This window comes from Aptenodytes forsteri, unplaced genomic scaffold (genome assembly GCF_000699145.1).
Source record: "Aptenodytes forsteri isolate BGI_AS27 unplaced genomic scaffold, ASM69914v1 Scaffold104, whole genome shotgun sequence".
NCBI lineage: Eukaryota > Metazoa > Chordata > Aves > Sphenisciformes > Spheniscidae > Aptenodytes > Aptenodytes forsteri.
The window spans coordinates 1,626,990-1,648,047 of NW_008795943.1; the positions used below are offsets into that span (position 1 = coordinate 1,626,990).

Consider the following 21,058-nt stretch of genomic DNA (forward strand, 5'->3'; position numbering starts at 1 on the left):
TAATGAGTTGGTCTCCCCGTGTGTGACATGGTGGCACCTGCTGGCTTTTGTTCTTGTCAGAGACACTGGGAGTGAATTTGGCATTGCTGGGATTGCGAGAAGGGCAAACATAGGGTCTGGGAAAACAAACCTTTCCACTAATTCTTTGGGGCCTGTAAAAGTTACTTAGTGATTGGCAGGTTTTTGTTTCGCTTAGAGCCTGAGTTAGAAATTTAAACTCAATTTGTCAATTATATAAACACAGTCTTTTGCTCCTAATTACTAAGAGAGAGCAAATATACTTCCCTGACAATGCCCACCAGTGCAGTGAAGCAACCTTCTGTCAGGGAAGCTAAGCTTTGAAAGGCATGGGAAGCTTCCCTTGGCCTTAGTGGTCTTTCTTTGGTCCATCGAGATCAGCATAGCACAACAGTATGGGAGATGCCTGGACTGGCGCTTTATATTCTGTTACTTCTGTTGATAAAGGAGGAACCATATTTTCCCAGGTTGCAAGTTAAGCAATTTGACTTCACCAACAGCAAAAAAACTGATGAAAAGCTGCATTTTTCCTTGCAGGTCAGGTCCATATCCAGAGCGTCTCCTGCAGATGCAGCTTCCACTGCTAAAACTCAGGGTAGTTAGTTTGAACACTGCTGTCTTACAGCAGCACCCAGCCACCTCACAGTTGAGATAAGCTACTAAAGCACAGCTTTGCCATCAAACTTCCCTGGTAGGTTTTGTCACAGAGCTCATATTTCACACCCCATCACAACCCTGAGTGATACAGTCCTACTGCACGAGGCATGTGGTATAGAGCTTGACATAGATATAGCAAGATGACATTTATATATAAAGCAGACAGCACTGCAAGTAAAGGCTCCAATTCAGCAAAGCCCTTAACCACATGTTTAAATATCATTGAAGTCAAGTTAAATTACTTTAATCATATACATAAGTACTCTGTTGAACAAGGGCCTAATAGTAGTTTCCATCTCTTTCCACATGATCAAGGCTTTTCATATTCTGCTGCATGCGATAGGGATTTCTTCTCGGTTACACAGCATGAGCAATTGCTGTGACTTTTGGAAGACTCCCTCAACAATGTGAATTTGCTAAGCTGTCGTAAATAGTTTTATGTGGAATGCCTGTAAGATGGAATGAAAAGGAATTTTCCCAGCTCTGTACTTCCAGGGTAGATTTAACACATCTTTTCCCCTATTTTCCAGGACCACCTGTTACTGCCAGCCACCACACATAACAAGACCAGAAGACCAAAGATGTCTATAGTGTTGCCAGCTGTAAACATCAATGGTAAGTCCAAAACATGAAAGAGAATGATAGGAGAATAATTTCAAAGGGATGTGCCTGACTTGTACGTGGAAACCAAACTTAGACGACAAGACAAATGTCTGTTGTTATAGCTTTGAAAAAGAAGTCAAACTGGTCATTACTGGGCTGTAGTTGCCAGGGTCCCCGCTGGAGCTGGGCTGCTGGCAAGTCATCAGTGCCTGGTCACCGAGACTGTAACGAGAGGCTGCGTGACTTGGACAGCAGTTCTGCAGTATCTCATTCTAGCTCCTTCAAGGACTCAGGGGTGTTGCCATCCAGTCCCGGTGATTTATACACAGCTGATTAAGGGTTACTTGAATGTGATCTAGCTTCTCTGACTTGGTGGCTACAAAGATCCCATCGAGCGTGGAGACTGTCGTCGTCCTCTCATTTGGGTTCCTCCTGTGCCTGCTTAGCAGGGCAAATTCCTTGGCCTTACTGGTTTGTTAGGATGCTGACTGCCTTCTGTCGTCTTCCTCAGCTGTTTACCGCTATGTTATACAACACTCAGTGTGAGTGGGATCTCTCAGCACTGCATGGTCAGGATTAATAATAATCATGTTACAGTGCTGCAGGACAGCAGAGAAAACAGCTTTGCGCTAAGGGCACAGGCTTATTAGCGAACAGAAATGTTCTTGATCTCCATTTTAGTCCCACATGAGAGACAGGACGTGAACTGTGTAAATATATTGTTAATTCATATGGTGAGAAACTGCCAAGTTGGGACATGTTTGGGGCACAGGGTCACTGTCACAGTCATCAAACGCATCATGAACCCTGTAACAGTATAAACTTTACTGTCTGAATATCTGTGTACCATAATGCCTTTTTAAAACTTACGTGTTTACAGTACAAGTGAATCATAAACCCAAATGTTTTTGTTAAGTTCAAGCATGCCAAAAACATTATCTGATGATGCAAATTTCCACAAACTAAGAAAAAAAAATCAGTTCAGGCTTTCAACATTTTGATAATTACATTTTTCCATGCAGTATAGTAAGTTGAGTGTGATAATCTATAACCAGCTATTTTAGGGGAATTTTTATTAGATGTATCAGAATTATTTTTGGCATTTATCTGTCTGAAACTCCCTTTTCATGTCCATTACAAAAATCCTTTTCTGACTGAGCTGAATTATCACGTGCAAATGGGCACTTTATCACTTGGAGAACAAACTATTTCTAAATTAGAAAGTATTTCTTCTTAACACGTTACTGAGTCTTGTTTTACTTGAAATAACTTTTCAGTTGTTGGAGTAAATATAGTTTGGAAAATACACATCAGAATCCAGTGACAAATCTGCTTTATTAATAATGAAACATTGTGAAATTATAGTTACTTGAGTTCTTTGGGATTTTTCTTCAGAACATCAGCATAATCCAGGAAATAAAAAAATGTCCAGGGATTTGGGCAGAGATGTTGAAACAGATGAGACAGAAGGATAGCATTAAGTAAACAACGGCATCAAACACTGCTTCCTCTGTGACACTCAGCCAGGTGTTAGGAAAAAAATTACAAGATACACAAGAGCCAGTAGGTAACTTGGGTTGATTTTTAATTTGATTATTAGTAGATTACCTGGAGGAGACGATTCCCTAAAAAGTTCTGCCTGGAGAAGAACTCATTTCTCTCCTTTGAGAACATTGCTCCTCCACCCTATTCTGCCTCCGCAGGGACTGAGCATGTCCTGAACAAGCATCTGGAAGTTAACTGACAACAAAGCCTTCCTCCCAGCTGTCTGTTGTTTTAAGCCCACCTTAATTCTTTGTCCACCTGCAGAGAATTGGCTGCTAGAAGAGGCTGGGTCTCCCTGGGAGGAATTGGCACAAGTTTCAGTGAAAGAACTTGTCCCCTCCTGCCTTTTCTCGTGCCTCAGCCAGATCTCTGTGGAAGAAGGGAAACCTTTTCCGCTGCCACTTACTTGCCCTTCTTTTTTGCTGCCACAGCCCTGGCAGAGGAGATGAAGGGAATGCAAGTGAAGTGGCCTTTGCTTTGAAACTTTTTCAGAACTTCTTCACTTGCCTTCTTCTGCAGGATCTTTATTTGTCTGTGTACTGAAGTTTACCCATGACACTGTTTCCAAACATGAAACAGCTTGCAGTTCAGTCGAGAACCCTTTGAACTGTTGGACAGTCTTTTCCCAGCAGGACTGTCATTTTTTTCTGAACACACTTTGATTGCTTGAGTGCCTTCTGATCTCTGCTAGAGACTCTGCCTTTAGCTGGCTTGAGCTGTTCCCACCACGGGCTGCAGGGACAGAGAACAGGTACAGACAAAGATTTGGAAGTAAAATGAGTTCAGTCACTATCCTACGTGACTCTGCATGGAGGTTAATGACATGGTTCTGCAAGATTGGTCTGGCAGTTTTCACCAGTGTACAAAGCAGAATCAAGTTTACAGTTTGGAGAGTTTTTCTTAGAGGGAAGAGTTGGGGTAAGTCCGGCCAGTGGCAGTCCTAGTGCTTTGCAGCTAATGGCAAATCTCAACAGAAAATTTTGTAATAGACGGGTGTGTGTATGTGCGTATGTACGCATTCAGTACCATGGAAGTTTAAGAGAACAATATTGTACAAAGCAGTAACAGTCCATTACTCATTTTCAAGATAAAAGCTTGATAAAAACTATTCAGTTGTTGGATGTTGGAAAAGAGTAAAAATGGCCGTTACCTTGTAACTTTCTCCTTATGTGCTCCTTCTCCTGGTCAGCCTGAATTGCCCATGCCCCTCTGCGAGCATGAGGATAAGCCAGTAAAGTCCCCACTGAGGGCTTCTGTGCAGGTGCACAGAAATATGTTTAATAATTTAAGTATATTTAATATGTTAACATAAGTTAAATGTTTAAGCATTTTTTTTTTAAAGTATGGTAACTTGTTACATGTTGGTACATGTTAATCCCTCCCCTCTTACCCTCTTAGCAATTCCTTCTTCCCCACCCTGTTCTAAGCCCCTTTCCAAGCTTGCTGGGCCACCCCCCCAATTCACAGCCAGCGCTTGCTGTCAGCTCCTCCATTTCTGCCTCCCCAGATGGTCTCACAGCCCTTTACCATTCTTCCATTTCCCTGCTGGCTGCTGTCCCTCAGTACAGCTCTCCCCTTGGCCCCTGCAGCCAGCCATGCCCATGTTTTGACCTGCCTCTGCCCAATGACAGAGCCCCACCATTTGCAGACACAAGCAGTGCTCACAGAAAAACTGATGCGACCTAAGGGTTGATAAGCCTGGAGGGAAAAATGCAGAACTTGTTAGTCCTAGTCCCACTGTACATGGTTTTGGGGGCACCATTGGTGTGGCTTTATTGAGAAGTTATTCCGAGAAGAAATATCTTGCAGTTTCTCATGGGAATGAAAGCCAACTGCAATTTACAGTTAAACTCCAGCTTTTGTTTTTAAGCAAGTCATGTTTGTTATGCTGGATTGAAGCTATTATTTTAGAAATCTAACTATGCACTTGAGACCAGTTAAGTCTCCAGTAGATTTCATTCCTAAATTTGCTTTTATTGTAATTCAGAGTCTTGTTGGCTCATTACACCAATTCCAAATTGACATATAGGCAGTGCCTTTCTTGAAGTTTAAGTGAAAACATCTGCCATTAGCCTTGTATTTACTTAACTGCTGTAAGAAATGGAGTGGGTTATAACATTGATCTTTGGATCAAAATAATCTATAGAGTACAGCATAGCTAAGCCACTCTTCCTACCCCAAGCACAAGCCTTTTGTCTCTGCAGGATGCCTGCAGCTCTGCAGCACAGCATACACCACCAGTAGTCCTCTCCTTGCAGCACACAGAAGTGAGAACATATGTACAGTCATTCAGTGTAGGAGATAGCATTCAACGTTTAGCCCAAGAAGCCACTTTCAGTAATGCATTTCTCCCTAGGATTAGGTTAGATACTCTCACAGCTTGCACTTTCTCTTGGTGGGAGCAGCTGTAAACATCTGTGCAGGTGTGTACTCACTATGAGTACTGGTGGTCTTAGCGACAGCACAAAGACCAAAAAGGCCTTTTTTCTTCTTAGGATCCCTGTGCAAAACAGTTCCCCATACGTGAAAGCCCTTCCATCATTTGCTCTCTCTGAATTGAGGGTTGGTGTCTGTGCTCTCAGCCAAACAAAAGTGAGAGACCTGATGGGAAAGCCACTGGTGAGGACTGAGGCTCATTTTCTGGGAATTGGCAGCCATTACAGAAAGAGTTTTGAATTTTGTACAAATATTATGGATAGGTCCTTCCTCTAATGTCACACAATGGGACTTGTATTCAGTCTCCCTTTGAGATAGTTGTTCGTGTTCCTGACTCTCTATAACTTGCATGTTCCTCGTTCTTAAGGAACCCTATTCTCTTAAGGGGTGTTTTTTCATGAAACACAACAGCAAGATAATCTCTAAAGGCAGAAGTTTATTGTGAACGGGATGGCGAGTTTTGCAAAGTCCGTGTGCTCTGTTTTGTTGGCCAGCTTCTGATTGCTGCCACTTCCCTCAGCCTTCCTTCCTAGCATCCATCATCATACTGATGTAACAGACTTCAAAAGTGCTCTGAAATAATACACGTTCTAATTAAAATGGTCAATAACAAATCCAGTGGTAAGGCTTTTTGATCAAAACTGGAGGGATTTCTGCCATCAAGCAGCATGATTATTTGCATGCAGCTACAAAGAACGTTCTTTCAACTGACAGCCACGTGCAAAAGCCACTCACAGATGTCCAAGGCTGGTAGCAAACTGTCTGTGAAAAATCCACAAGGCAAACAGAACCCACACAGGCTGAGAAGGAAAATAAAAATAAAAGCTCTTTGGGAAGTGACAATGTTCTGTAAATTCCCATGTCTTGGGGTTGCATAAATAAAGTCTCCAACTTCCTTTGCCTTTCAGGGTCAAGCAAACAAAAGATGCCATTTCCGTCTTTTGGAGCAAGAAGCAGAATTCCCAGTCAGTCATTGAATGAGGAAGGTCTAAAACGATATATACCACTTCTGGCAGCTGACTTCCCTGAGGGCTGCTGCTTAACGTTTTGGGTAGCCTTCTCTCTCACTTTGAATAGCTTCAGAACGGTTTCCAGGAGACTAATGGCCCCAGCTATCTCTAGCTGTTGTTGGTTCATTCTCCTCTTCATGTTAGAAGCCAAATCTTAATCCCTGTGGCTCCCTCTCACAGCTGCTGTCCTTGGCCCCACACTGAGAAGCTCATGCCACTTCAGTAGGTACAGAGGAATCCTCTCTTGGCTACACAAGCATGATCTGTAGAGATACTTCTCTCATTGTTTCTGCTTTTACCTCTGGATTTAGCAGAAATTGCTGAGAACTCAGCACAGCCTTACAAGCTATGGATTATGAGCATAAGGCTCTGGAAGTTGTGTATGTAGGATTACAACCTATCTGTGAGATGAAAGAAGGGTGGCTGCTAAGGTTTTTTAAGAAGGTCACTGAGAATCCTTCAAAGTGTCAAGACTTCTAAACTAGGATGTAGGAAAATATATCTGAGAATGTCTCCATGCTGTAAGTCTACAGGCCATTTTGAAAAGCCACCCTTCTGCTTCTTGAGCGGCCAGTTGAGGAATAAAAGTAGTTTGGTGAAGCCTGACCAGGGAAAAATCAGAGCCATGGTTAGCTCTCAGTTAGACCTCACTGCAACAGCCGATTACTGAGCCTGGGCTGAGAAAGGGGGAGAGTCTGCTATCTCCTGTGTGTAGCCGTGGACAAGCAGCGTGTTGCATTACTGTGGCTCTGCTGTAATTAGGATGGTTTGCTAATGTCACAGATGTACTTCAGCTCTTGTGCTCATGTAAAGCTGTGCTGTAGAGGTCAGGATTGAAATTGTGGCAGAACAGATTTAATCAAGGAATTTTAACCATAGATTTTAGTCATATTGTAAGATGTTGCTATTCTCACTCTTGTTCTCTTTTCAAAATTATATAGAAGCGTAGTTTATCAAAACAGAATAATCCCCCCAAACTTTACTACATTTCCTTGAACATCAGAATTGATCATTGCCTAGATTCAACATTAAATAGAAGTTTTCAACAGATTTGGTTGTCTTTGAGAGATTTTGCTCTTCCCAACCATTGTCTGTTGATATATGTTGTGTTTGACAGGAAGGAGAAGATTAAATTATTCAAAAAAGTATGAAAGAAATCATTCAAGAATCTACGCACAGAAGTAATGGAATCTGTGTCACTTAAGTTCATGTTTATTTAGTTAGACAGGAAACGATCAAGAAATGAAATCATAAAGGCTTATTCCCCAGTGACTTTTCATAACGAGCTGTTTACCTAAATTGCTAAATGAGTAACCTATTTTTATGTATTCAAAAGAACAGGAAGATGATTTCAGAGGATCTTCTGTGCCTTTTTGCCCCTTTGTTAATACGAAAAAGAATATCTCTTGGGGTTTGTGTGATAGAGCAGGCCAAGCCCCAGTGTGACTGGTCTTCCCTGTATAGACAGGATAAATGCTACAGTTGGCATTTTCTTGGGAACACACTGTTCACGAAGGGGGTAGAGAATGAGTCATAAATTAATTGGACTTCATACTTAGTATTTCCAATGCCAGTGTCGAGTTATTACACCAGATTGTTTTTTCCATATAAAAGGCACACTTATATAAAATCCACAAAGTAGAAGAAAAAAGAAACCCATGACATTAGCTGCCAGTGTGGATGCCAGTATGGAGTTGCAGAAGGAGCCAAATACGTTTTAGAACTGAACGAGTATGCGTCTTGCTGCAGAGACCCTGTCTTCTAGATGTTCTTTAACCCTGGATGTTGATACTGCCGTGTAGGTATGCCCTCCCACCAAGCTTTACAGAGAGCACTGTGCCGAGAGCTGTGCTGCAAAGCAAAGAGAAAATTTTCATCCCGATCTGTGAGATTGCCGTCGCCATCTCAGCTACACTGAGCTGTGTTTGTGCAGCACATCGTAATTCTAGCCTTGAGCCCAGCTGATCTGCCGTAATACATTTTCAAATGTTGTAAATTCAAGATTACATAATTCCTCTTAGTGTTAAATTATAGGTGGCAAACACAGTTTTATGTGTGTGATACACAGGCCAACTCTGATTACTGGTAGCTCTTTATTTCTACAGTGATCTGAAACATAATTATCCATAATGAGCTCACCCTGTAAAAACATAAAAGACTGCAACAGAGCTGGTAGAGGAGGTTCACATTTATGAGTTCTGTCTTGAGAACATCACTGGAGTAAACCTACAGATTAGTAAAAACACAGCAGTCCAAGACAGTCTTTCTCAGTGTTTGGATTGCAGTCTCTAAGGAGACTGCCGCCAGCAGGGCTGGGAGGCCTTTGCTGCCTTCTCATATCCCAGGTCTAGTCCTCCACGCTCCGGCTTTCCTCGCCCACTTCGTCCAGTCCACCTTACCTCTGGTGCTTCCTGGTGTGCTTCCTGGCTGTCCTCTGGGCTTGATCCTTTGTAACAGGGTTGCTGTAGGAAAGCATTTGAAAAATACATGCTGAGCATCTGAAGAACATTTTCAATTTCAGTCATCCACCACTTCACTGTAAATCATCTGCCTCCATCCTGTCTTATTCTATAGTAGCCCCAGGTGAAAAGACCATGGCATATCCCAGTACAGCACAAATGCCTTCTGGGTGAATGTGGATGAAGAAATGATTGCCAGCCCGAGCTGCCCCTCACCATGAGAAAGGAGGCACCTCTGTTTCAGAGCAGGATTCATATATTAAAGCTGTAAATCTCCTGTTGCTGTAGCTGGGAAACAGAAATCTTTGGAATGGACGTCTCCCTTTTATTAGTGTGCCATGTTCAGATAGGCACTCTGCAGCATGTGTATATGATATTTTTTTAATTAACTGGCAAATGCATTGAATCAGAGAAGTTCACGTAGAGGAAAGCGCTCACCCCACTCAGACAGGATCTTCACAGAGATAGTGTTAAAAATATTCTTCTATGAGCAAGAGCTGATCACAGTATCTAAATAAATGAGGTAATTTTATGTATCCAAGTGAGACAGGTGGAAAATTCAGCTCGCTCTTTGGATACCATCCAACCTATAAAGACATTTCAACTGTAAGTGAATACAGGCTCACACCAGCCTTCACTCTTAAATCAGTGAGATGCTAACCCTAGGATACAAATAATATTGGGTGATAGAGAAGGTGCATGTCAATGAAAAAGTGACGCTGCCTCTTGAAAAAAAATGAAGTCAAATAGTTAAATTAATTTTATCGGTAAGTGCCTACAAATTGAAATGGTGAAGTACATACTACAGTTCAAAGGGAAGGGCTAAATAAGAATAGGAAAACATATTGAAAGAAAAACCAATAGGGTAAAATGCTGGCAAATGGTATGAAGATTGATTAAAGATTAAAAGCTCAGTGCAAAAGTCTTTAAAAGGACCCCAAGAAATCCGACAGGCTTAAGTAACACATTAAAGTAGATTCATAGAAGTAAGAAGATATCTTTTAAACAATAGATGTTGTAGCCAAATGAGGGAATAGAAAAAAGAGCACGATTTCTGGCAGACTAAATGTCAAACCATAAGAAGTCAAGCCAGAAAAAGATACTGAGGAACAGTGTGCCTGAGGCATAAAAAAATAGTAAAAACAGTTTTCAGAGAACGCCTGCCAGGGAATCCCTAGTGCCTGTAGATGACCAAGGTGTGAAAGAGCACTTAAAGTTGAAGTCAGCACTGTTGAAGGAAAGAGCAAAAAGTTCTTGTGCTGGTGTTAACTACTGAGGCTATATAATTACCAGGAGAATGGCAAGTGACAAATGAGGCAAACTTTTTTAAAATGGCCTCAGGAACTGTAAAAAATCGAGTCTCACTTTTGCACAAGCTGGCTGAATCTGTGAGAGTTGAGCATGCCTGGGGACATACATACGATAGATTGGGAAGAGCTAGCACAGCTTCTGCAGAGGAAAGTCCTACCTTAGTGCTCCATCACAGGCCTCAGAGGGATAGCGAGTGTGAGGATAAGGGTGGTCTCTTCAGCACAATAACATACCTGAGTGTTCAAAAAACTTGGAAAAAAGTAGTTCTTCAGAAACTGCTAAAAGAAAGCAAGTTTTTGTGAGGCAAGAGGGAAGGGTCACTTGTGGATTGGTATCTCCCTAAAAGGTGCAAATGAAAGGTGGAAACAGATGGTCACATTTTGCAATGAAGGGGATGTTACCAGTAGACTCCCATGCAGGCCTGTGCTGGGGTCACTGCCCCTGCATCTCCAGGCACAGGCTGGAAGATCTTGGGAAGGAGTGAAATTCTATTCAGCAGGTAAAACTTGGTGTGAAAAAATGCAAAAGAATTTACGTGGGAAAAGTGTTCCTGACCAAACATGCAGTGACAGGTAGCTGAGCTGTTACTGCTCAGAGGAAGCCACTGCGCATCCTTCCCCGAAGTGTCAGCTTAGACAAGGAAGAAAAGCAATATAATTTTTTAGAGAGGGAGTGAAAAACAAAGCATAAACCATCATTACAGCCCTGCCAAATCCCCATCTTCAATACTATGCATTTTTGGTCATAGGTGTTTATAGATATATAAAACAATGAAAGACGCAGGAGAAAAAGCAACAGGAATGAACGTTAAGTGTAACAGCTTCCCTACCATAGTGACTGTTGAATTTGACAGCAATGGCTGGGGGAGGGGTTATAGCAGAACCTGAAGAACCATGAATGGTGTAGATAAGGTGTCTGGGAAGCAGTTACTTACTATTTCATATATCACCAAAAGTACATGCTTGCCCTGACTTTTGCTTCTGCTACTGGTCACTGTTAGAGGCAGAAGCACAGGTTGGATGGGACTTTGCTGCCAGGACTTTGCTCTCCTGCCTGTGCAGAACAGCCGTCCTTAGGCAGTACCAAGGCTAGAAAAGGAGAGTGGCCAGTCCGCCAGCACAGCGGGAAAAGGAGGAGCTTGCTAGCGTTTAAAACCAAAGTTAGCATTGGGCCAGAAAGGTTTTCCAGCTCTAGCAGCATCTGTAGGATGCTAGACCCATGATGGGGACCAAAGGGAACATGCCCACGCCTCCCGGTCCCTCCCTGCTGCACTCAGAGGGAGCAGTCCCCTGTGTGCTGTCCTGGGACAAGCCCTTCAGCCCTTGTTCTTGAAAGAAGCCTCTACCGGAATGCCTTTTTAGGCTACTCTCCTGTGTACAGTTATTTGTCTTGTAAGTGGGTATGTCTGGATTTGCAGGCTGTGTGGGGAGTTTGTTTATATGTTTTGTGCCTCCCAAGCAGGCATGGGATGGTTCTGCCTAACAGAGTTGCTCTCTCTCCAGCCTCTGTCCTTCACTCCCAAGAGAGCTTTCTGTGCAGCAGAACTGCTTTGCCCCTTGTCTTAGTTTTCTTTTTTTTTTTTTTTTTTTTTTTTTTTTTTTTTTTTTTTTTTTTTTTTTTTTTTTTTTTTTTTTTTTTTTTTTTTTTTTTTTTTTTTTTTTTTTTTTTTTTTTTTTTTTTTTTTTTTTTTTTTTTTTTTTTTTTTTTTTTTTTTTTTTTTTTTTTTTTTTTTTTTTTTTTTTTTTTTTTTTTTTTTTTTTTTTTTTTTTTTTTTTTTTTTTTTTTTTTTTTTTTTTTTTTTTTTTTTTTTTTTTTTTTTTTTTTTTTTTTTTTTTTTTTTTTTTTTTTTTTTTTTTTTTTTTTTTTTTTTTTTTTTTTTTTTTTTTTTTTTTTTTTTTTTTTTTTTTTTTTTTTTTTTTTTTTTTTTTTTTTTTTTTTTTTTTTTTTTTTTTTTTTTTTTTTTTTTTTTTTTTTTTTTTTTTTTTTTTTTTTTTTTTTTTTTTTTTTTTTTTTTTTTTTTTTTTTTTTTTTTTTTTTTTTTTTTTTTTTTTTTTTTTTTTTTTTTTTTTTTTTTTTTTTTTTTTTTTTTTTTTTTTTTTTTTTTTTTTTTTTTTTTTTTTTTTTTTTTTTTTTTTTTTTTTTTTTTTTTTTTTTTTTTTTTTTTTTTTTTTTTTTTTTTTTTTTTTTTTTTTTTTTTTTTTTTTTTTTTTTTTTTTTTTTTTTTTTTTTTTTTTTTTTTTTTTTTTTTTTTTTTTTTTTTTTTTTTTTTTTTTTTTTTTTTTTTTTTTTTTTTTTTTTTTTTTTTTTTTTTTTTTTTTTTTCTCCTTGTCATTAGCATTGCCACAGCTGGTTAGGTTTCAAATGTGGCCATCCTGCAGCAATGATACCCTGCCAACAACACGCATATGCACAGCCAGTGCTGTCAAAAATGTCTCAGTATTTCCGAGAAATACTCTACCTGAGGGAGCTTTAAATGATGTGCCTGGGAGGGTTAACACTGGTGATTCTGATCTTCTCTTCTTGAGATCGCCATTGGCTCCCTCTCCAAAACAACAGGAGCAATCACAGTAGAGCCATACTGGGCCCTCTCCTCTGTAGCTCATGCTCTTTCTCTTAGAGGGAAGTGACTGTGCAGCATGAAAGAAGATTGGAAGGGGAGGTGGAAGATCAGGTGGGAAATGGTCCCTGGGAAGAGCCAACTTTCCTTCCCTCTCCCTGAGACCTCCCAGTCTGGACCAGGTACTGCAAAGCACATCTGGCACAGATCTGCCACTGACCACGTTGCCCACAGGCGCTGGCCTTTTCCAAAGATCACGTAGTGGTGTAAGCTAAGGGCATGTTGTGCTCCTCATCCACAGCCAGTGCCGATCTCTCCTGTGGCTCCATTATTTACTTAGGAGGCCGCAGAGGGCTTGTTTCCTCCAGTTTTCTTGCTTACCCCCCATGCCTGTATATATCCCCCTTGGATAGCCCCTGGCACCAATGCTCCAACAGCACAGACATGGGGAGAGACCCTGTCTCCTTGCTGTCAGCTTGTTGCTCGTCAAAGTGACTTTGATTATGTGGATCCAGTGTTTCTGACCATGGCCCCTGTTCCTGTATGCATATAGACCCAGCAGCCTGGCTCACTGTTTGAGAGGTGCTAGGAGACCTGGACAACTGAAATGCCTAGGATCTCACTTAACCTGTGTCAGGGACTGAGGACAGCTGAGTCCACAGAGGTGACACCATTGCAACTGGTTTGTTTGGAAATAGTTCCAAGCAGGAATTTGCTTTTAAAAAGAGAAGTTATTTGGGTCACAATATGACTTTCTCCCTTGCCTCAAACAATCCTGTCTAACAAGCAAATCTGTAAATGTTTTACGAACCCTGCTGCGTTGTTGCAGTGAGTGTATTTTTAGTCTTGGTAGCTGTTACAGTAACACTGCTTCATTTATATACTTATTTGGTAGTGTATACCAACCCTTCAGATGGAAACATTGTCCAGATGTGCTGGGTAGGACAGTCAGGGCTGCTCAGTGGTGATGAGATGGAAGATTGCAGAAGTGACAGAGCGGAGAAAGCCCCCTGAATTATGTCTGGGGACAGCTGCAGCCCTTCAACAGGCCAGCCCCAGATCTGTGTGCAGCTGGTGCCCTCATCTTCTTCTGAAGCTTGCGCTTTCTGAACTCTGTGCTGCCCTAGACATAAGCTCTGTTTTGGGCCAGGGCAGGTTGTGCTATAAATTGTTTGGGTAGTTTGGTGCTAAATTGTTATCTAAACCAAACTTTAGCATTGTCAGCTTGGCACAGCTAGCACAAAGCAACCAGGTACTGGAACACATACAGTGGCTCTTTGAAAGCTGCCTAGGTTCCTGCCAGTGTGATAGACGGGGCTGCAGAAGGGGCTCCAAGTGTTAATTTAAACACTGACACTGACTGTCTTTGGAATCTGGTGTGGTAAAGCAGGCTTTCTCGTTAGAAGGAAATGTGGAAAGTATAAAGGGCGTGAGTAGCTGTTCAGCAAAGATGGTTTTAAAAGAGTTATTGGTTTTGTAACACCTTACACAGAGATAATTCCCTGGCACCTAACTTTGACATCAACTAAACTGGTTTCATGGATAGCAAATTCACTCTATGCTGTTGTCCATGAGGAGGGGATGATTCTCTAGCCTTACTGACAAAGACAGGTAGTTAAAGTAAAGATGGGGCAAGTGATTTCCCTCCCTGTATCTTACCAGCAGAAGCGAGGACATGTAGTCCAGATCTATGTGGTCGACACTAGCTTTAACTGTATATTCAGTGAGCACAGTGTGGGAGTAGAGCCGGGCAGGTTCTGACCACTTTTACAAGTCACCTACTAAGAAAGCAGCCAGTAGGTATGTGGGTTATCTACTGCAAAGGCAGTTGGGGCTGTAGAGAATAGTCTTAGGATGGGGGAATGTCAAATCAGTGGCCCAGGCCCTGAATTATACAGTATTGGTCTCATGGAGTATTTTTTGGGTAGTCCACTGTGGGACTGCCAGGGGTAAGGCGAAATTCGTAGTTGATTTAGTAGAACAAGGCTCTATCAGTGTACCTAAGGCATGAGCACGTCTTCAGAAAGCTGCAAAGCTCTTCCATGGTGGTTGGTTACAGCCTTGAAACACTTCACAAGGTCAGGTGGTATTTCAGGGGAGCTCTGTTGCAGCCTCTCTGCAAATTGTGCAGTTTTCGAGACAAGCGCTTTCCTGTAGCAAAGCTTTGTGGGGAGGGTGCATATAAGTGGGAAAGGGTAAATTACCAGAATAACTTTTTCCTGTCCTGTGACTGCATCCATAGGGCCAAACAGCCCACTGATGTGTATAGAGTTTGAGTCTAGAGAGGCAATTCACGTCACTGTTTGTTCTGACTTACTGCAGAACAGACACTAAGATTTTCATTGCCTGCCTCTCAAGCCCTCTGCCTGTCTTCTGCCTTTCTCTAAGACAGCATCTCTTATAGAAGTAGATGCTTGATCTCAAAGACAGACATTTGAACATTCAACTGGTTGATATGTGTCAGTACTACTAAGGGGAGAAGGAGGACTTTGGTTTTATGGTCTTTCTAATAAGCCAGTTTTGAAAATCTAGTACTTCAATATGAAGACAATCTTCCATCATCTTTGGTAATTTATAACAGTAGTTATTACCCTCCGCCTTATTTGCTAAATGTTCTTGGTTTGGACTGCTGATTCCAGCTTTCATCAGTTGGGTCTTGCAACATGTTTGTTTTTAAGAGGAGCTGCCATAAACCCTAGAGAGCCGCGCTGAGGAATTAGATCTCTGTTCCCTAGACCAAGCTTGTGCTGGGAGTTTGGTACAGTCTGTGAGAACCAGCGAGCCTCTTTGAGGAGGTGCAGTCAGAGAACAGCAATGCTTGGCACAATTACCTTTGCTGTTAATTTAAAATAGTCTATCATCTGAAGGACGGCTTTTAAACCTGTTAACAAATAATTAAGTGCAACACAGCCTTTTGGCCTGGGAAGGATAGCTTCTTAAGCCTGAGGCCGTTTGAATGGCTGTATGTTCTGAACTTCAAAGAGGAGCAATAAATCTATTTATAAATCGAGACACCTCTACAGGAGATCCGTTCCTGTGTTTTCGCTTATGTAATCCCACAAAACATCAGTCCTAGGTAATTCAACACAATAAACTTTAGAAATAATTCAGTATCGGTGTTGCTCTGAGCTATTAAGCATCCCTGTGTAACACAGGTTGGCAGTGCTGACCTTCCAGCCAACAAACCAGCAGCAGCAGCAGGCAGCAACTTTGAGCTGTCGGTCCTGCCTGCAGACAGCCCTGCCTGTGTCTGCCTCTTTGCAGAGGGCTGTGCGGTGTGATGGGTGTGTGCTCAGGCAGTGCGGTACACGGCTGACCTGAGCGTTGAGAGAAAGCACTGGTTACGTACACTGAGCCCTCCAGGGATCAGCCACACGCAACTGCCAAGCTCAACGCTCATCATGGCCTCTCTAGAAAACCCATCTTGTGCTCCATTGGTGTCTCCCAGATGTTGGTACTGCTGGATGGCCCCGTGGAAGGGGAAGGAAAGAAAGCCTATTTTTAAAAGGTCTGATGCGGGAATCACAAGGCAGAATTGTTGGCCTGTTCTGTGGATGAGGTCAGACCACAGGGTCCCCTGGAGAACCCACAGCTCTACTCCAGATATTGCCCACTTGCTGACAGGGGATTAGGAATAGCACAGCTGAACGTGTCCAACTACGTAGCCATTGGATTTAAACTGACCATCAAGGAAACATGGCACAGCAGTGTTCTCACTGCCTTCTGAACCGTGGGCGCTGGCTGGTATGCCTCCCTACCCTGTGGCAAATGTCAGCTCAAATTTCACTGAAAGGGCTTCACCCAAGTTGCACTGCCTTGTCTTTGTCATGAGCAAAGAGCAGACAGACAGTCATCACAGCTCAGTTGATGTATGTCAGCTTCTTTGTGGACCTGGGCTCTGTAGTGATCGGTTGCAGTCTACCCTGAGGGGCTTCAGTCATGAATAGGCACCTGCAGCTCACAGAAAGGCAAGGCTAGAGGGACCACGAGCGACTGCGAGTGCCTGTGCCTGTGCCAAGGGAGGGTCAGGTACCCCAGGTCTTGTCTGACAGGCAGTCGTCCAGCCTTTCCTTAAAAACTGCCAGTCACGAAGACCCTCTGGTCTCCCGAGGTAGGTTCATCCAGGGCTTATATTTCGTTATCATTAAAAACTTGGTCAAAGATAAATCGGTTTCTCTTAAAATCAGTCTGATCATTTCTAGTCCTGTCATGCTCTTGGCTTATACACAGTGATCCTCTGCAGTCCTCAAGCTTTTTCTGCAGTGCTTCTGCCTGGCCCCATTTTGTACTCATGTTTTCCAGTTCTCCTGAGCGTTGTACTTCGCTCTGGCCTTGGTTGAAATGCATCCTAAAGATTTTGGACAGCTTCTCTCTTTTATCGAAACTGCAGTCTAATCCAATACTCCAAGGTGGTTGAAATCTCTCCAGTTTACCATCTTCCAGGAATCTTATAAGTATGCTCTCTATTCCTCATCCAGATCATGAAACAGTTTAATGGCATCGAGCTCAGGACGGAGCCATGTGGAATCATTTTTGCAATGCCTGCCCCTTTGACAGTGAGCTAGTCTCTCCAAACATCGGGTTGCGCTGGCTGCATTCAGGTCACGTTTGCCTGTTGTTTTGCTGAGAGCATCACATGTGCTGGCACAGAGCATCAGCCCCTCCACCCTCTGGGCTGGGGTGGGCCAGGCAGGGCTCTCCGATGGTGGCCAGGCATCTTGGGGCTGGCATGGCTTTCAGACTGCTCCTTTGAACACAGCTGGTCTAGGTGCCCAGCACCATCACCAAGCAGCAACTGCTGTCTCTGCGGAAAATCCTACCTCCTCTTCTACATTATTTTGATGCTAACAGTAATGAGAAAGGCTGCTAGAAATGTCTGTAGTGGGAATTGAGCCATTCCTGCTACTGTCCTCATCCCTGTGAGACGAGACCCTTTGCAGAGGCTTCCTGCAGCAGCTCTTCATCCACAGTGCCTTCAACCCAAAAGAGGAAAGAATTGGATACCTGTCTTTAAAGCCAAGTGTCATTCCTGTGCTAATTCACATGCGCAGGGCAGGATTCAGGCACTTTGCGAATGTCTGAGTTGGGTGTGTGAGTCCCCTCCACGCCTGCTGGCCAGAGAGGCTCGTTGTGAGCGTGATTCCTCCCAGCTATCTCAGCTGTGGTGGCCTCAGAAGACACAGCACCTCTTGCACAGGGTAGCAGAGCTGTGGCTTACTTAATCATGGTCCAGTTAGTTGCGGGGGGAGCCTGTGTCAGCGCTGGGAGAAGCGGAATCCTGGCTGGCTGAGATGGGCTGATCCAGTTCCCATGCTCCCCGCTGCCACCCACACAGTGCAGCTCCCTCCCTCGCGTGGGCTGCTCTCCGGGATTGCTGTTCTCCTCCGGGTTGTGCCGGGAACCTCCCCTGCCAGGGAACCTAACAATAGGCCGCTGTGCTGGCTGCTGCGGGCAGACGCGGGAAAGTCTTACTGCCTTACCGAGAGGTTTTCCTGGCCCTGGCTGCTGTCCCATCCCACCTCACCCGTATGTGGCTTTGGAGCACATTTTCCCACATAGCTGGGGTCCTGTTGAGCTGTCTGCAACATGAAAGCTGAGGAGCTGTGTTTTCAGCTTGCTGTGTCACAGGGAGCCGATCTGTTCCCGTTTGCTCTCTCCGGCCCAAAGGCCAGAATCTTACCCCCCCGCCAGCTTCTCCTTGTGCCCCCAGCTGCCCCATGCAGCCCCTGTCCTGAGCAGCACCACCAGCCCAGCCCTCTCCGCTGTCTGGTCCTGAGCCTGTTGGGTGAGAACCAAGAGCACATCCAAAGGATGAGAGAGGGAGTGACCTGGAGGGATGGCCTCAAAAAGGGTCCCACCTGTGGACACAGCACCTGAAGCTATGGCAGGGCTTTATCAGCAGCACCGCGGCCAGGAGGGACGAGGCGCTTGTCGGGGTGTTTGGATCAGTGGCACAGGGACATGCACAGCTGCTCCTGGCCTCGGTCACTCAGTGGCACATACGGAGCTTTTTCCATTTAATTTCTGCAGGTGGGAGCTTTGATTTCCCTTGCAGGCTCTCAGCCCCCTTAGCAAGGGTTTGCTCCTGCTTTTCATTACTATACCAGACATAGCTGATCTAATGGCTTCTACAGGTGGCGTGGGGTACAAGAGGGTCCGGCCGCGGTTGTCAGCTGTCATCCAGAGTCAGAGTTAATCCAGGAAAACAGTAAAAATTAGTAATGTATATTGCATTCCTCCAATCCATACGCTTTCCATTAGGTGATCTTCTATCCTCCTTAGCACAGAAAGAAAACCCTGCTGATGGCAGTCAGCGTTTCTGACTCTGAAAGGCAAGGATTGGTCGTGCCTGGAAATTCGATCTTGGCTCTCGCATTCCTGGACACACTGTCTATGCAAGGAATAGTCTTCCACCTTTAGATCCAGGCAGCAGATGCTGACCATGTGCACAGCCTTTGCCTGCAAGCCCAGGAGCTTCTGCAGCAGCAGACATGCCCAGCCTGGGGCCGCGCCGGGGTGGTGCAGCCTGGCATGCCCTTGCGCCAGGGTGCCATGTGCTGGCCTGGGTCTCCCCGTGACTGGAGGCCTCTCAAGGGTAATGACCTTGTCCAGTGTCACACCACAATGTCATGCAAGTACAACAGCCAGGTCAGCATGGTAATGAGGTGCAGTTAATTCTTTTGAGAGAGAACATTTTGAGGTTTTTTTATTAATAATCTGGTGAATAAATTCTTCTAGATCATCAGTGTCAAGAGGGTTACAGTATTCTTAAACCAATAAAAAGAAAGTGAAACATTCAGCTTTCTTAAATAAGCCCTATCTTCAATCACCCCTACGCTTTAGTGGCTCAAGAACAACAGTTCAGTAATAAATGTTATACAAGGCAAACTCCATCAGTAATTATGTGCAGATGAAGAAGTGGAAAAGACTTACATTAATTTCTAGGTGTGACTGCACATGCTAAGCGTGGCCTGGGCCCTTTGAGGTGTCATGAGCAAGCTGGGGGCCGTGCTGTGTGAGATGGAGCTCCATGTGTGGAGCTGCAAAAAGGAAGGGGTTCCCCCCTCCAGCTCCTGCTCCAGAAAAAAAAAGGTCCAGAAAGCTCTGGGTTTGGTGCCGTTAGGTCACTAGCTTGCAGGGCTAAGTCTGACTTTTTTTTGTTTTTCTTTCTTCTTACTTTTGCTGAGAATGTGATCAATGGGCAGGACTACGAGGTGATGATGCAGATCGATTGCGAAGTGATGGACACCAGGATCCTCCACATCAAAAGTTCATCTGTCCCTCCGTATCTCCGAGAGCAGCGCAGAAATCACACCAACACCTTCTACAGCGCGTCTCCCTCCGTCACGGAGATGCCCCATGCCCTTAGGGCTATTGTCAAATCCCTGCAGTAGCTCCTGAGGCGTAGCTGCGTGGCCCGTGCACCTGGCATGCAGCAGGTCCTGCTGCCAGACTGAGCCCCTTCGGTGACGGGTCCCCAGGGCTCCTGGCACATCGGCACAGCAAGGGCAGACGCCGCTTAGCCCATTCCTGTGCCTGACCCTACCCAATGGCTGCATCCTGCCCAGGGATTATACAGCTCAGCTGGCCCCTCGCCAAGGACAGGCCTGGGGGATCCATGCAGCGTGCGATGCCAGGTGTCAGGGGTGCAGGTGATGCACGCTGCTGCAGTCCTGGTGTCAGCATCAGCAGCTGGTGCACCGGTGGGACACGAGCCATCCTTGCTACTTATGCTCTGTCCATAATTGTGGGGGGTTTTTTGTGGGTTTGGTGGGGTTTTTTTGGTTTTTGTTTTTTTGGGGGGTTTTTTTGTCCCTGTTAAACCGTCCCCTGAGGTGGGGTGCTGAGCGCTGGGGTCATGCCCAGAGACACTGCTGCGAAGGCCCATGCTTGAGATCAGGCTCCCCCCCCCCGCCTCAGTGCACTCTAGGCAGCAGGAGGAAGCGGTATCCATCTCCCAGCTGCAGGTGCAGGGAGAGCTGCAGCCCTGCACCCCATGCTGGTGTGCTGCACCCCGCCACCCCAGCCCTGGCCCTGCGCCCTGGGAGCATCCCTCCTCTGCCGGAGTGGCTGTGCTGGGCCTGGCTGGACAGTCCTGCTCCTTGTCACCCCCATGCACAGCCACATGCCTGCCCCAAATCCCTGCCCATGCAGCCTCCTTGCCAGGAAGTGGTGGGCTGCTGCCCAGGGTTGCAGCAGTGCCGTGGGGCAGCCCAGCCCCAGCCACCCACTGGGTTGGTGGGAACCCACACTTACAGCCAAAGCACTATGAGCAGAAGGACCTGCACTGCTATGAAGCGTGGTCTCGCTCCCGGGGGGGGTCACCCTGCCGGGGGAGTCCCTTGGTTGGACCCCGCAAGCAGGGCACCTGGGTGGTACAGGGCCTGGGCTGCCCTCCCAGGCAGTGTGTACGTACAGACGTATGTGTGTACGAACACACACCCACCCCCCACATCCCCCCA

At 44.5% G+C, this 21,058-nt stretch overlaps 1 protein-coding gene across 1 annotated transcript in view; it reads left to right on the forward strand.

The window, feature by feature from the left end:
- Positions 1-21,032, forward strand: part of ATF6 (activating transcription factor 6) — an 84,492-nt gene extending 63,460 nt beyond the window's left edge. The window contains exons 14-15 of the mRNA XM_019473664.1: positions 1,206-1,290; positions 19,782-21,032. Coding sequence (XP_019329209.1) covers positions 1,206-1,290; positions 19,782-19,990 — 294 coding nt within the window. The 3' untranslated portion in view covers positions 19,991-21,032. The remainder of the gene's footprint in view (positions 1-1,205; positions 1,291-19,781) is intronic.
- Positions 21,033-21,058: the final 26 nt, after the last annotated feature.